General features: G+C 43.6%; 2 protein-coding genes across 3 annotated transcripts in view; one reads left to right on the plus strand and one right to left on the minus strand.

The window, feature by feature from the left end:
- FAM131B (family with sequence similarity 131 member B) overlaps positions 1–9,767 on the plus strand; it is a 36,420-nt gene extending 26,653 nt beyond the window's left edge. The window contains exons 5-7 of one of the 2 annotated variants that reach the window (XM_033053551.2): positions 136–342; positions 670–813; positions 1,236–9,767. In XM_033053551.2, coding sequence (XP_032909442.1) covers positions 136–342; positions 670–813; positions 1,236–1,780 — 896 coding nt within the window. In that variant the 3' untranslated portion in view covers positions 1,781–9,767. The remainder of the gene's footprint in view (positions 1–135; positions 343–669; positions 814–1,235) is intronic. The other variant, XM_033053552.2, reaches the window with a different exon arrangement.
- A 1,224-nt stretch (positions 9,768–10,991) lies between these two features.
- Positions 10,992–16,863, minus strand: part of CLCN1 (chloride voltage-gated channel 1) — a 42,127-nt gene continuing 36,255 nt past the window's right edge. Inside the window, exon 23 of the mRNA XM_042780213.1 lies at positions 10,992–16,751. Within this exon, the coding sequence (XP_042636147.1) occupies positions 16,353–16,751 (399 nt within the window). The 3' untranslated portion in view covers positions 10,992–16,352. The remainder of the gene's footprint in view (positions 16,752–16,863) is intronic.

The following is a 16,863-nucleotide window of genomic DNA, read 5'->3' on the forward strand; positions in this document are numbered from 1 at the left end:
AGGTGGGAGACACCCAGCCCTAGTCATGCATCCTGTCAGGAAAGGAGGGGAGAAGCTCCACTTCTAAGAGAGGTGAAAAGCATGGCCAAAAACGCTGGAGCTGTGTAATAGCCCTCCCTTGTTTTCCAATGTCTGGCCCCTTAGGGATATCTCGCAGCATGAAGGACCACGTCACGAAGCCGACGGCAATGGGCCAGGGCCGTGTGGCTCACATGATCGAGTGGCAGGGCTGGGGCAAAGCCCAGAGCCAGCAGCAGCAGCACACGCACGAGAGCGCGCGCAAGGATGCCGACGCCTACTCGGACCTCAGTGACGGCGAGAAGGAGGCCCGCTTCCTTGCAGGTAGCTGTGCCTTGTTTGTGGCACACGGATTGGATTGGTCAGGGTGCCCCAGAGCAGAATGCCTGAGAGAACAAAATGCAGGAGCATGAGAAAAACACTCGGGAGAGGCTGTGGGTTTGGGTGGCTGAAGTAGAGAGAGACTTTGATGGTTGAGATATTGCCAGTGGAATGTGAGGTGGAGAGGGTGAGGGCAGGTTGTGGGTGATGGGTGTTGCTGAGATAGGACCGGAGTGGGACAGTGTGACCTAAAGATGGGGTAAAGGATGATGGTGAGAAGTGCAGACTTCAACACATCTTTGCTTCCCTTTCCTGTCTCCTTTGGCACAGGAGTGATGGAGCAATTTGCTATTTCTGAAGCAACTCTTATGGCCTGGTCCTCCATGGATGGTGAGGATGTGAGTGTGAACTCAAATCAGGACAACCCAGCAGGCAACTACTCTGAGAACTATCAGGAGCTGATGGAGAGCCAAGGTGAGCTCCAGTGCTTCTTGCTAATCTTAAGACACCACCTTTCTGCTCTGGTTGTCATGTTGCTCTCTTTTGCTCTATGCTGTTTTATTCTGTAGCCCCAGTGAGATCTGCTAGAGTCATCCCTGTTGGTGGAGTTGTCCAAGGAATCTAATCTTAATAGGGAGTTTCCAAAGCCCAGTTCCTTTTGCCTTTTCAGAGCAAAGCTGTGGAAAGCTACCAGCTCTTACAGTCAGTTGTGGGTATAATCAAAGTCACCTGCTGAGTGCCCATAACTGTGTTTTCTCTTTGCCCTCCTTCCCTCTAAAGGATTCATCCACCCTGTGCAGTACAGTGCCATGCACAGGCACGCAGGCTACCTGGATGAGCCCGCTTGGCCTAGGGAGAGTGTCTAACCGTGTGTTATTTGTCTCCTTTGCTTGCAGAGCATATGGCCCAGACGCAGTATGATAGCTGGCCTCATTCCTACGTCTCGCAGGGCATGTATTGCTTAGGTTCATCCGACGCCTGGGAGGCCAGCGACCAGTCCCTCATCGCCTCCCCAGCAACCGGCTCCTACCTAGGCCAGAATTTCGATGAGTCCCAGACAAACCTTCAGGAAAGCATTTTGCTTCAGAGCAGCTTTCTCCAGCAGCAGCAGCTGCAGCAACATCGGCAGGAGCCGAACTTCATCCAGAGCACGGGGCTGGTCCACGTGTGGCCCCTGCAGACTTCTCAAAGTGGGGGTGGAGCTGAGTCCAGCACGTACATGGAGGACCACATTGAGGATGAAGGGAACCCACGACTGGAGAAAGCACCTCTCCTAAACAAGAAGCCCTCTCCAGAGGAGGATGATGCAGTGTGCCGGGACCTGGAATCTTTGTCTCCTCGAGAGGAGATGGAACATGCTGCACTGAGCCGCAAAGTCTCAGATGTCACCTCCTCTGGGGTGCAGTCCTTTGATGAGGAAGAGGGAGAAACAAACAACTGATGCTTTCTGTGAAGTTCTCATCATTGCTGAACAAAGAGAGGGGTGGCAAGGAATGAAATTACAGGGATTCTTCTCTGCAGCTCCCCATATTTCCAAGCAGACACACCTTCCATTCCTGACATTTAATTATTTTTTTAAACGAGGAAAATCTCAAAGTGATTGACACATAAAAACCTCTTCTTCCCCTCCCCCATGACACATATTTTGGATTTTCATTGCTCTGGGCAACGTGATGTGCTTGGAGAGATCTGGATTGGTAAATAATTTCTAAATCTTTTTAATACAAAGTCTTGGCTGTGGATACAAACTCTTCTGGGTACTGGGAATGTGGCTCATGAGACAGGCTTGGTGTAGGGAGCAGCTTTGTGGCTAGAATTCATATTGGCAGAATGGATGTTGCTCTGTGGACTTGGCCCCCTTTGATAGAACATATGAATATGAACTGGTTTAAAATGAAGATGTGGCTTTGCAGATCTAGATTGCCCTAGTGTTGTGATTGTGGCTGACACAGAGGATCAGGCCGTGTTCAATACAGACCTTACTGAGATGAAAGATGTGCTGTGTGACCAGATCTCCTCAGTAGCACCTTGATACAAAGCTGTAGGTTTGATGGATATGAACTGCACTCCGTGGGCCCGGGCTGTGCTGGCAGTGTGGCTCTATGGGCACGGCTCTGCTGTGTCATGGAAGAATGGATGCAGATACACATCTAACCCTGCTCTCAGATATTCATGCTTTGGTCTCTTTCATTTATTTCTTTCTCTCTTTGACATTTCTGCCTTCCCAGGAGCTGGCAAGAGTGGTGTGTCCTTTTGGCAGTGGGCACTGGAAGCCAGTGGAGAGGACATTTTCAGCTACGGAGACAGTCATAAAAAGCTGACTCTTGCAGGGGGCTTGAGGACATGTCCATCTTGGGGTTGCTGCCGTGTCCTTCTGTCTTTTCCTTGCCAGCAGAATGAGGAGACCCAGAGAGTAGGCAGCAGGTCCAGGAACAGTGTGTACAGCTATGAGATCACTAGATGCCTAGTTTACATTAGAGTTTTCAGTTTTTGTGCTTTTTTTTAGACCTTTTTATATGCTGGATAAGTGTTCCTAACAAAGCAGTTATTAATGGGAAAGGCCTGTACTCCAGTCATGACTTTACAGAAATACTGCACCTTTCCCATTTCTGCCACTCCTGCAGTGCCAAATACAGCTGGAGGAAAAGGGGTGAGGAGAATTTTTCTCCTCCTATTTGTCTTCTTTTTCCTGCCTATGTTTTCTTCTTTTGTTTTCCTACCCCCAAGCAGTGTAAATAATGCTCAGTACTCGATCTGTTTGTTTTTCCCTCCCATCTCTTTTTTAGGTGTGGAGAAAGCTGCTTTTAGGAGTTTTCCCTATTTGTACGGGTTATATATTTTTTTGTTTAAAAAACATGATTCTCTGATTAGGGGGAATTTGTTCTCTTGAAATTCCTTGACTTTTTTTTACAGACCTCCTTTTGGGAAGTAGAGTTTTTGAAAGGAAATTGTTTCCTTTCAGCTCTCACCAGAAGAAAAAAAAAACAACAGGGACAAAAGCAAAAATCGTATAAGGTTATTGATTTTGCTGAAGGACTGAACAGAACTAGCTGAGGTTACCCAAGTGCTGAGTTTTAATTGCAAGACCTCTTGCAAGGAAACATCAGGAAAGCATGGGTGTAGATCAGATGCTCTATCTGATGAGCTAGAGAAAGGAATTTGCCTGGACACTGCCATACTGTTCCAGGAGCAACTCTTTCTCACTTACTCTGACTCATATTTGCTCTGTTGAATTCGTGATACATTTGTCTCTTCTTTGCCTCCTCTTCAGGCTTGGTGTGTTCTTTGGATAACAGGAGAGTGATACATGCTGCTTTCCTGCTTCAGGTTTAGTTCCTTTGTATTTTCAGGAAAGAATGTCTAAGGTGAATAAAATATGACTGAGGGAATATAATCAAGTCTCAGAGTTCAGACAGCTCCTGGCAAGCAAAACAAGTGATGTTCAGGAATTATAAAAGTAGGAATGGGGCTCTCAGGAAAACTTTACCCCACTCAGCTTTTTCCCACTACCACAGGCAGCTGCAAAAAGAGGGACTCCTTTTCCAATACCCAGGTCTTTCCAGCCAAGTCCACTTCAAGCAGATCTGTCTACCCTCTCCACTGCACCTCAGAATGAAAGACCTCTGGGATGTATGAGTAAGACTGGTAATTTGGTGTAGGTAAGAGAGAAAAGTTGTAGTGACCCATCTGTTTTTATGTGTTTGCTTGGTCTTGCTTCTGTCTTTCTAAGGAGGTCGCTCTTCTCCTGAATGATGACCTTTCAATATCTCTTCAAAGATGTTTACACATTCAGGTACTAACCTCCCTTGGACAGCAAGTCTTGATAAAAATTATCTCCTGTATTCTTGCAGGGCCAGTGGTAGTTCATTCTCCTGAACTGGCTTGGGTCCAGTTGTGGAGCAGGGCCTGGGAAATCACACTAGCCAGAAAAGGGAGATGGGGCAAGTGCCAATAGCACCTCAGCAGATGAGTAAATAAGTTTAAGGCTATTTTTATTTCTATTTTAAAAGGTCTTAAGGGGGAAAAAATGCTTAAGTGTGTACCTCTGTTGGAGATTTGGGTGGCTTGTTGTTCCTTTCTCTGAACCATTTTGTTCCCACGTGCCTCTCCAGGACCAATCTGGATGTTTATGGTAACTTTCAGAGTAGCTTCTAGTGATCCCTCTCTGTTGTTTACAGGACTGGAACATGAGGGTCAACTTCTCCAGGGCTTCTTTTTCTTTAATATGAATATGTGGTACATTTACTAAGATATCTGATTGATGTCTAAAAGGTCTCTCCATGGAAGGCAGTGACAGGGAGTTATCTACATAGGGAAAAGTGTAAAAAAATATGACCTTACAGAAAATTCTGTGCAGTCCAATAGGAAGAGAAAATCTGAAGGTTCTTCTAGCCTCTGAATTATATCCTGCTGTATAGTTCCATAACCTGCTGTCTAAAAACCTGTGGATAGCCTCATTCTCTGTGGATACAGACTGATTTGAACACCACTCTCTGTAAAAGCTTTCCAGCTTAGTAAATTCTGTAATTTTTTATTTCGTAAATGTGTTAACATTCTGTGAGTAATACATTTTCAGCCTTTTCCTGAAAGAAAGAAAGAAAGAAAAAGGCTATTTTCCATACCTCTCCACAATCCAAAAGAGCTAGTTGCCAGGAGTTTGAATAGAGAGAGCAGATCTTCCTGTCCACACTTGCCACCCGAGTGAGCAGCCTGAGCTGAACTGGAAAGGCAGTTTGAATGTCTTTGAAAGTGGAAAATTGTTTGTATAATCTGGCCTTTTCTTATGTAACAGGCCTGCTGCCTGTGTGTATCAAGTATCAGAGAGAGAGACCTGGAACCTACTGTACGTTTCCCAGAAAAGCTGTTATTATATAGATACACCTATTCAAGCATATGGGAGGCACAGGTGCTCTGTGAGCGAAATTTGGCCAGCAGTCTCCCTTTATCCTGGTGAAGAGGAATGAGTTGGAGAGAGTCCAGCCTAACTGTCAGAGCCCAATTTGTGTTTGTGAGTCTGTAAATAAGAAGGACAGGTAAGCTCAGTAGCCCTGATTTGCAGTTACTGAGAAACTGAGCTCTGATGCTTGTTTCCACAAGCTCATTATGAAGCAATGCTTCACTACAGAAAATTTAGGATAGTCTTGAAGTAGTGAAGGTAGAAGATTCCCATCTTTCCACGAAGTCTTCAGTAGGAACTTGTTGAAATTACTGTGCTAAACATGAAAGAAGGCTTAAATAGAAGTGACCCTAATTTAAAATCTTCTACTGCAAGAAAATTCTCTTTTGTTCCTTCTTCCATGATTGCTCATACCTGATTAGTTATACTATTTCATAGGTTTTTCTTTTATATAAATCTGAAGCTTTCCTTACAGGCCTTCTGGGTTCTCTTCAATTCCATTATCTCAGGCTCTGGGTCAAAGAAGTTAATCTGCTTCTTTCAGTTTCGGTGCCTCTAAATTATCATCTTCTTTTTGAAAGCTGCTGACAAGCCCTCCGCTTGCTTTCCCCCTTAACGAATGGTAATATCACCTTTCAGGATGGGCTTGCTGCAGAGAACAGAGCTTCGCCATACTTCTAAGCTGATCCAGCGGTGAGCTGCCTTGAAGGAGGACAAACTCTGCTCTGACCATGCTCACCTCCCACAACCTGTGGGCAGCTGCTGATGCACAGCTGGCCCACACCAAGCCAGGGACTTTCACCCTGCTATAAAAGTGGAGATGGAAGAGCTGTGAGCAGAGGGAGAGTGCTGTTCTCAGCAGCTGGCCTTCCTTTATATCAGGTTAGAGAAACTGGGAAAGTACACTTAGAAATGGCATCTTCATGATGAGTGTAAGCTGCTCAAAGGAGCTGTCCTGCCTCCTCTCTTCCATCACCACCAGCTCTGTATTTCTACTGCCTAAAAAGCACCAGCACTAACACTCATTTGGCTGCTCAGGAACTGGCCCCGTTGAAAACTAACCCAGTCCCCTACTTAAATAAAGGTTTCAGTGGGATGATCTCTTCATATTGCTTCTCTTGGTGAGGCAGGCATCACTGAGGGCTGGTGAAACGTGTAGATGGTCATGTGGAAGACTAGTTGCAGATGCAACTTAAATTAGCTTAAGCTGATTGTGATATGTCTGTCTGAAAAGAGTAAACCTCACTGGTGTACTAGGAAGGACATATTCCCCATTGTCTGCCTTAGTGTTTGGAATTTTTAGTATGCTCTTATTAGATTTGGTCTTTGTTATTTATGTGCTGTTGTTTCCTTCACTGTTTCCTTCCACAGGCCCCTTTAAGTTAAACTCTGGAAATTGGGCAGGAGGACATGAGTAACTTGATATATGCATGAAATTAATAAAATTACCATGCACAAATCTTGTATGCACTCAGTGATTAACTCCATGGCAGCTAAAGATACTGATAAGTCTTAACCTGTAATTGCAAGAGGGGAGACTTGAGAGTAAAGCACAGCTATTGGAAGGGATATTTTCCTCTGTTTTCAGGCCGGTTCCCGTCTAGTGTGAGATCCAGGAGAGTACTTCACTCCTAGGCAGAGCCACACAGAGCTGTGTACAGCAACAATGAAAAATGTTAGTTGTAGCCTCAGAGAAGAGAACTGGAGAAGGAAAGTCATCTCTGTGTGATAGAGGTAGGAGGTATTGTGGTGAGGCAGGGTAGTGTGGAACAATGTACAGGCTTCTGCCGCATTGTGTGTGGCAGAGAGGGAAGACATGGAGAGAAAGGCTTGGAAAAAGGTCAAGAAAAGCTTGATGTCTTTTGTTTACACAACACAGGTAAGAAGCTGGCAGAGTGGACTGAGGTACAGAATTCTATACAAGCTGTAGGTCCAGAATCATTGCAGTTTATGGTACTTAGTCCAAGTCATGCTTTTTTTTTTTAAGACAGTGATAGGATATTGACTTCCCTGAATTTGGGTACCTGCTAGCTTCTTTTTCATTGTCTTAAAAACAGTTCACAGTGTGCTTAGTTCTTCAGGGAAATCAAATAAGAACTTACTCCTTGCCCTAATGAAGTTAGTGTGAGTTCAAATCTCACTGGAAACCCAAAATACCTAAATGCAGCTTAGTTTGCCTTAACTGTTGTATTGGAATTGCCTAGAAGGAGAAGCAGACTCAGATAACCTGCCTCTAAATGCTATAAAAAACAGAGCAACATTGGCAAAGTCTAAGCTCTTCCTTCTAATTTCTCCCAGGTGGATTTATCAGCGTTCCTTGTTCAGACATCTCTGGCATATCTTTTTAACTAACTGTTCAGCTTTTTCTAAAAGAAAAATAGAAAAGAAAGAAAAGAAAAAAATTAATTCCTATACAGAGATTATCAGCAGCTTACAACTAGAAAAATGTAAATAAGTAATACTTTCATCTTTGATTTTCCTCCCCTGTAGCAATCTGACAGGGAAAGATTTCTATGCCATGGCTCAGGGAAAGGAAAAATAAACAGGGAAAATGTGAGTAAAATGGTGCCTATTAGAACTAAATGTATGTGTAGGACAACCTACAGTCATTAAAGCACAGTTTCAAATACGATTGCAAGCTGTACAGTCAATGCCAGGTGCCTCTTTTGTACCATTGGCTTTTCCCAGGCTAAGTAGTAGTGAACCTGTGCAGAAGCAGAAGAGGTGGACTTCTGGGCCAGATCAGTTGTCTCTCTCTGTCTCATAGTATGTCATGGAGCATGGGGACACTGTGCTCTCTCAGCAGCACAACCAACTCCATGGATTGACTGGGGTAAGGCATGAGTGTTATTATGTTAACAAATGGACATGGAAGATCTGCACTTGGAACATCAGGGTCTATTTACGTCCTTGCACTGACATTTTTCCCCAGCATAGGCAGATCAAAGTGTGATTTTTTTCCTTGTAAATGGAGAGAAGCTCTATGATTGTCAGTGTTGGTCTGCACAAAAGAAAATAAATGTATGGTATATTTTTTCTGGTGCAGATACACATTGTTGGAAGAGGAAACATTTAGTCAGGCTGTGATTCTGAGAAAGAGCATATTTACTAAAACTGTAAAGACTTCTTCAAGAATGTTCTCAATGCAGATACCACAGAATCACAGATTGGTTAGAAGGGACCTTGAAGATCATCAAGCCCAACCCCTCTGACATGAGCAGGACTTACCTACTGATGTGTAGTAGCTACCGTTTTCTGGGAAGAGAGGGGTTGCAGTGTTCTGTGGAAAGAATGCTCCTGCTAGGATCTTCCTTATCTCCTTCAACTGGGGACATTTTAAATGACCTCTGAAATCTAGTCTTGTTTTTGCTTTCCTGTAAGGGATCAAATGTCCATGCTTGCAAGACAAAAACATCTAAAAAGGCTTTTCTCCATTATGGAAACAAGATTGTGCATCATGATTTGCTTCTAATAAGATAAAAGCATGTAGTCTGGATTCATTTTCATTGGGCATGGAAATCCAGTCATGATTGGATTGGAGGCTACAAGGTTAAGAACCCTCTTCCAGACTTCTGCCATGTTCCCATGAGGCAAGTGTAGGTGGACTTCCCTTCTTTTCAGATACTGCATGCTTGAGCAACGTTGCAACCCAAAAGCTCTTTTGCAGCTATATATTCTTGTTTGGCTTTAATTTTTCTTCTCTGATTTGTGGATGTTGTGCATGATTGGAGGTCTCTGGGAATCTCTGCGCTATAAAATTGGAACTCAAAAGTAATTTTACAGGGAATAAGATTTCTCTTGTTTCAGCTCTTTTCAGATGTGGGTGGGTACAGCAGAGGATTTGGGAGGTACAAGGGTGGTGGATGGGAGTCTCAGGGGTGGCATGCGGAATGGATTTCTGAAGCATGTGTAAAAATAACTAAAGGCTTGGGTCTTCAAATATTGTATTCTCAGTATCTGAAACTACTTTAGCATAAGTGTATGGGACAGTGGAGGTTGCTGCAAAGCAATTTGCAAGGGCTTCCTCCACGCCTGTGCGTATTTTCTGTAGCAGGGAAGCTGCGTGGTGATTATATGTATCCTTTTAAGCTAGTGTTTACCGAGGTGCATTGATGTTTGGGGAGAAAGTACTGAATGGAAGTAAAACAAAAAGGGAAAGGGACCCACAACTGAAAGCTTTCCTCCTTACATTGTCCCACACTAGCCCTTAATAACTAAAAAGAGTCTGATTTGCCTTTGGTCTTCCAGCTCCAAAACATGTTTGCCTGAACAGTTTTGTTGGATATACTTCGCATGTTTTGATATGTGACTTACAAGATAAACGCTTCTACAAAGCTATGTATAAATACATCCATGTGCAACCACCTTCATACATGTGCACACATTACATATAGACTTAGACAACTATATGGCACTACACACCTCCATGCCTGTACGTGGCAGCAACCACAGTAGAGGAGGGGAGGTAGCTCAAAATAGCATGTACAGTCCTTTATGGAGTTGTTATTAAACAGAATGTGGTCTTGCCCTCCTGGCTGGTGGAAGTGTTTTATTTCTGTGGGACTGGTACCAGGGGAGTTGCGTCTGAGGAAGGAGGATCCTAGGACGTGGGGGTGGGTTTCAAGGAGATAGGCTAATGGACCACAATGAAAAGGATCCACGGTGGCTTGGAAAAGCTCCCCAGAGTAGGAAATATCTGATTTCTCATTAAGAAAGGACATCACATGTTTGACTATACAGGGATAAAATCTGATGTGTATCTTTGACTACCAGGACATGAATCCTAGGCCAGATTTGAGTATAGAAAACATCCTATCAACAGAATCCTCTAATTTAGCGCAGAGTAAGTTTTCCTGTTCTACTGAATAAGCATTTTCCAGGTAATACTTAAAAGTTTTGTCCCAATACTGTTGAGATGCAGACACATCTGACTCAGAGTTGGACAGAAATTTCACAACAACCCTTTAGGACAGCACACAGAAAGGTGTCTGATGCCTAGGTTGTAAAAGGCACTGACATTGGGTAGCACAACTTTGGGTTCACATTTCAATTTTAAATACTTCGCAGCCCACTGTCCTCATAGCAGACTGGGGAATTGGTCAGCCCAGAGGGAAAGAAACATCTATGCACTTCCAACATTGTTGTGTCATCTGCTTCTGATACAGGACATTAGGCAGATCCAGTAGCTGTTTGTTTGCCATATGAGACTTAAATTCTAGCCATAAAAGATATTATTTCCTTGTCAAGATACTTGTGCTTTTCAGACTCTGGTTCTTCCAGAAGCTGAGCAGTGTCTCTTGCCCTGCTTAAGGCATAGCATATTTTACAACCAGAGCTATTGGACTGATCTTTGCTTTCTGTGTTCTATTTGAGTTTAATTTGTTTCTTTCCAGTTTATCTGCTTTTGCTACCAAATAGATTCCCACCCACCACTTGGTATGTATGTCTGCATAACTATGTTCATAGAATTATATCATGACTTGCGTAAGAGACACGTAACTGCTTAAGATTTTTGTTCATTGTTTTTGAGGGTTTTAAAAACATTTTTTTTTCAATCCTTGTAAGTCCCCCCCGTACTCTCTCGTGGTTTAGTGTGTGGTTTTTGTTTCTGGGTTCTTTGGTTTTCTGGTGTTTTTTGTTTATTTCAGCTTTTTTTGGTGTGGGTTTTTTTTTTTTTTTTTTTGCTTTGTTTTCATTTGGTTGGTTGGGTTTTGTTTGGTTTTTTGTTGTTGTTGTTTTGATTTTTTGTTGTTGATGTTGTGTTGTTTTGGTTTTTTTTCCCCCAAATGGCCTTTAAACTACTTTCTTTTTGAAATGTAGTATGTCAAATGAAATCAATTATTCCATGTATGTTTAAGACTTGAGTCCCTGGGAAAACAAAATGTCTCTGGTCCTGGAAATCATACTTCTGCATAGGAAAAATGTCTTTTTTTCTTAATTTCACATTATGCTGCAAAGATGGTGTCCAGCGGCTGCAGTGCTTCATCTAAAAGAACCTTTTTGTCATCATGCTAGGTTAGACTTACCCCTCAGTTAAGTTCATCTTGGATTTAGCTGCTTAGCCCCAGCATGAACTTCATTCTATGGTGTCTGCCTGAGGCTCTCATCTCCACTTTCTGCTTATTTCTCTGTTCAGGCTAGATGGCAAACCTGCCATATGTTTCCCTCATGTTGCTGTTTTACAATACCTCATATGTTACTTCTAAGCGATTAATTAAAAGGGTAACTAAAAAAGGCATAGGAGTATTCTTGCTGTACACCTCACTGTATCTGCACTTTGCCAGCTGCAAGGGTACTTCCTACATGGTTCCTCAGACAGATCCTATCTTCTGTGCCAGAGAAATTGCAAATTTGAGTTAAGCATAGGATTCTGTGACATGTTTGGTCACAATCCAGCCATCTCAGCTCCCATTTCTTTTTACAGCCTGTTTGCTTAAGTGCACTATAGTAGTTTGAGGGGGGAGAGAAAAGCAGATTTTTTTTTTTCTTTCAAATGTATTTCTCATAAACCTTCCATTACTGTCTTTTGCATTTGTTTCTGCATGGAAAAAACTGAAAAGCTTCTAACTTGAGTTTATGTGACTTTAATTCTGCGTATGTCTCAGTATGCCTTGTAGCTTTACCTTCTGTTCTTCAAACTGAGTTGCCATTGAGTAAACAGTCAGGTACTAGCAGTATTTAGATTGTTGTTCATCTAAAGCAGACAATTCACATTTTCATTTTCTGCATTCTGTTTCCTTTATGAATTTGCTACTGGACTTTCCTCAGCTGAACATTGTCTTCCATATCAGGTGCAATTCTTCAAGTTGGCTAGACATGTTTCTACACCTGGTTTTACTACACAGCACAAGGTGTTTGCACTAGCAGTAAATACTAAACACACAAACACACTAAAACAAACACACTAAAAAAAGCTGGGATGGGACCAAATTTGAAAGTCCAGTGCTTGAACTAGTAATAGGTTTGGGTGAGACTCTACCTTCTTTAGCCATCACACTGATCCCAGCAGTGTCCACAGCAGTGTCTTGTTTGTCTTACAATGAGGCTGCACTGGGACTTGGTGACATCCAGCAAGGAGCTTAAGGCACAGGAAACTGAGTTGGAGAGTTTTCTGCTACTGCACAGCTGTTATATGACAGGGGTGATATTTATGTGTGTGCCTGAGTGCACGTGCACAGGGTTGTCTGTCCAGTGGCAAGGGGGACACACAAGAACAGCCTGTGGCTCACTGTCAGGACCAGTTTAAGCTTGTCTCCCACAGACACAGCATTAAAAAGTTTTGCATCATGTCCTAAGACCCTAACCCTAACGCTCAGGCATGGCTTTTATATGTAAATTTTAATTATTAGTCTCTAGTGTTGATTAAATTTTTATGAGAGCTGTGCCTGGATATCTGCTTATGTGGCCATGAACAACTTAGTGCTTGCTGTAGCTGTATTTTTAATAGTGTGTTTTTAATTACACCTTTCCTGGGTTTGGACTAATTTGGCAAAGAGGGATCTTCACTTGCTCAACTGGTTATTGCTGGTCTTGTACTCTTTGGCCACAAAACAACACTTCTATACAGTATTTGCATAATTGGGCAGAAGGAAGATGTAATTATTTGGACTTTGTCTCTCTGTTTCTGCGTGTACTAATTGTTTTTGTCCATAGGCTTAGGAAACAAGATTTTTTTTAGTCTCGAATAATTTGGCAACCAAAAATGTTGCTTTGTTGAGGCAAATCTTTCTTGTTGTTCAGTAGTTCATCTCCACATGTTTTCTCCTTTATTTGGCTCATGGCCAAGTCTCTTAGCCTTGTCGTGGTTACCTAAAGCCCCACTTGTTGTCATACCAACCTTAAGTCTTCCCTGTTTTTTCAATTCTTTATACTGATGCATTTAAAAACAAGACTCTGCTTTCATTCTTGAGTGCCATGTGAAAGGAAGAGTTCAGTTTTTTTGCTAGATGTGAATTTTTGTCTGGATGTGAAGGCCTCACTGCTGATACAAATTCTGGGGATATTTTAGGTGGAGAAAAAATTATTTCTCTTTGTAGCTAATCAAGTCTGTGCTATTTGGATAGGATGGGAGATGCAGGTTTTAGAGTGAAAGATCAGTGTGACTTTGCTGGACAAAGGTTTCAAGTTTAAACTTTGAGGGGGTGTACTGGGATAGTGTGAGAGGGCACAAGTTTAAAGTTCCCTTGACAAAGGTCGGCTTAGTATTATTTTACTGCACATTTTGCACCTATTAATGTACTTGGCATCAGCTCAGTGAAAATTTTACTGATAAGATGGAAGCGGAAACAACTTCAGCCTTTGCAAGCCATCTTTGCAGAGTGTTTTTTGTCCCATCCTGGTTCCTTATGCATTTTCATGTATGAGTCAAGGTGAGGAAAATGGTGCAGATGAATGCTGCTTCTGCTCCTTGGATGGAGGCAATACCTGGAATGGATCTTGAGTAGTGTCTACAAAGAGCAGCAGTTACACCCACCTTTCAGCCCCTGCTCCCCAGAGAGTAATCCCGCTCCTCACAGTAACCCAGGAACAGCTAAAGGCAACAGGAATGGAGAGGTACCTGTGTGTGCATATGTGGGCACATAGGTGTTCTCCTGCAATCCCAAGTGATGAGCCTCAAGAAGCTTTCCAGGTTAGCCAGGGTTTCACTCTGAGCTCCCCAAGCCTCTCCATGTGCATAATTTTTCTTCCAGCTCGCAATCTGTCATGACTCACACACTCACTGGCTTTAACTTAGACTCCCATCTGCTTTCTCAGCCAGTCACATCCCAGTTCTTCTGTAACACACTGTAGGAGAAGTGTGGGACTGAAGCAGAGTCTGTATCTGTATTCAGGCGAGAGGAGGGGGAGGTGTACAGAGTAGTTTCTCCTTGTCTCATCTATCTCAGTGGAAGCATGTGGTTAAGCTGTAAAATATAAGTCTGCACAGTAAGGCTGGGGATGACTTGGAGAAACTCATCCTTCTTGAGTGTGCTTGGACCCTCAGACCAGATTTGCTCTCAGTGTTGTCACTCACTGAATATTTATGCTTTTGAGTGCCCTTTCTCCTCTGCTTGTATAAGGGACTATCACAACTCCCTGAGAAAAAAAGAATCAGTTGTTTTGCCTCATCCCTGCAGGCAGCGGAAGGTGACACAAAGGTAGTGGGGGGGGCTGTGCTGATGCTTGGCAGACACAAACGTGCCCCTCTGGAGGAGGCAAGCAGCTGCTGTGTGCAGACTTGCCCTCTGATCACCACTGTCTCCTCACAAGGACAGGGTGGCTCCCGGAGGACAAACGATCATTAAGGCAGGGAAAGGCTGTCCTCAGTTACCTTATAAAGAGTGATCTTGTGCTAAAAACAGAACAGACCTGGTGGGCTCTGAATTCCAGACAACAAAAACTAATTTCTCTCTCTTCAAAAAAACTAGGGGAGACGATTTCCTTCTACTGTAAGCTTGTCACAGACTATCCCACCCATAAGCATCATCAGAGAGGAATTGGTGCAAGGTCAATCCTTGGAATTAAAGCCAGGAGAGAATTTTCCTTTGGCAACTGGGTTAGAGGTAATGATATTTTTGACTTGCTCCTGAGACAGCTTATGGGAAATCATGTGTTAAAGTAGAACTGGTCACTCTAAGTTCGATAAAGCTTTACTAATATCAGGAGGGGGAATGAGAACACCCCCAAGAACGTATTTTCAGAGTCTTGATTTCTTCCCTGTTGCTGATAAGTGGAAACACATCTAGTAGGCTGATTGGGACTGCATCTAAGTGCTATGAGACACTAAAAATATGGTAGAAGGAGGTGTAGACTGTTAGAAGAAGCTGCAGAATACACAGAATTTGGTTTTGCTTGTTTACTGAGGAAATCTCACAAGAGCGGTGAATTAAAGCAGCATCTTACCTTTGGATGCCAAGGTTTTGCATGCATGACATGAACTGACAAGACTGCAGATCTGCTCCAGATTTAGAAATGGAATAGAGAGGGATGCTGCAGACAAGAGTTGAGGTCTCTGCTGTTAGTCACAACAGAGACAAGCTGGCAAAAGTGAGAGCTGGAATTCTCAGATCTGAGGTATGCAGAAATATGTGGAAAGTAGGCAGGGTAGAATTACCAGGAAAGAGAACAGGAGTTTTCAGAAAGAAACCTGTTTTCAAAGTGTAAAAAATGAGTCTTCCCTCTGCTGTATTTCTTGGCAGCCTGCTAACACTCCATAATTTTTTTTTTGCTTGAGTTCTTGTATTTTAAGACTATAGCTGTGGAAAAATGTGAACAGTGATTCAGAGTGACAAACACAGTTATTTGAAATATAGGTACATATATGCTGTTTTACTCCTCCTCCCCCAGCACTGAGGATGCCCTCAATTAAGATTTTCCCATTCTATTTTAAAATTCCAGAGATGATGGGAAAACAAAGAAGCTTTTCTCCCTTCCACTGTTTTCTAAAGCCTTGGCCGAATTCAAGGCATGAGACATATACCAAATATTTTCCTCCCATCTGTTTCTAGGGCATGGCTCAGCTATAGGATGGAGGAGAAGCTCCTAACTGCATCCCCATCCAGGAAAATCCCAGAGTAAAAATCGAGAAAGAGTAAAAATGTTCTACATGGGAATGTTTGTGGGGGTGCAAGATAAGAGCCAGTGAAAAGGAGCTGCAGCAACATGGACAGGGTGGCAGTCAGAAGCAGCAGTGTGCTTCCAGGCTGGGGGTCTGGCTGTGTTACTCTGCTGTGTGCAGGCCTGGTGTGACTGGAAGGACGACACCCATGGTGAGTGAGAACTGATTCTCCTCTACTTCCCACATGGCAGATCGACCCAGAGCATCCTGACTGTGTCCAGCAGTATCCATGTCCTGTTATAGTGTGCTCTGCCATGGCACAAGCCTGAGCATTGTAAGCCTGCACTCAGGCACCTTGCAGTCCACATCTGACACCTGCACATGCCTGAATAGTCCAGCAGCCTAACAGTCTGCACAGAGGGAAAGCAGCGGAAGAAAGGGTCAGTCTAATGTCCCTCCTCCCAGCTGAATCATTCCTCTGTGGGGATTGCAAAGAACATCCAAAAGCTTCTCTTGGAGGAGCAAACACAAGAAGACTGGCTCACAGAAGAGTGCGATGGACTGCTACCCTCACACCAGCTATAAAGGAACATCTTCATCCTCATCTTCATCTTCATCCAGGTCAGTGGTGCGTAGGTTTATGTCCTTGAGGATGTCTGAGATGTTTTCAGCAACTGGCCCTGTCAGCTCCATCTCTTCCAGCTCAGTATCCGTGGCATAAGCAGAGCTGGGGACTTCCCCCTCTTCCTGCGAGTGTGAGGGCTGGGCGGAGTGGGAGCAGGGGGGCAGAGGGCTCTCAGTGCCCAGGCTCTCAGCTGCTTGCTGTGCTGCCTCCGTGCCGGTGTCTTCCCGGCTCCACGCCTGAGCATCCTGCCCCACCTTAGTGTTGGTTGAAGTCCGGCTGATGTCACGGAAACTGGCGAGGGGTGGTCGGAGACGCACCCCAGAACGGGTGGAACCCTCTATTGCTTTCTGGAGCTAAAAAAAGAGAAAAATTTCAGGAAAAAAAACATGAAAGGGATGCTGATGTAGCCCTACCCAGCAGGAGTTTATCTACTCCCCAGGGTAAAGGGTTCACAAATAGAGTCAC

This window comes from Catharus ustulatus, chromosome 2 (assembly GCF_009819885.2).
Source record: "Catharus ustulatus isolate bCatUst1 chromosome 2, bCatUst1.pri.v2, whole genome shotgun sequence".
In the NCBI taxonomy this organism is placed as follows: Eukaryota; Metazoa; Chordata; class Aves; order Passeriformes; family Turdidae; genus Catharus; species Catharus ustulatus.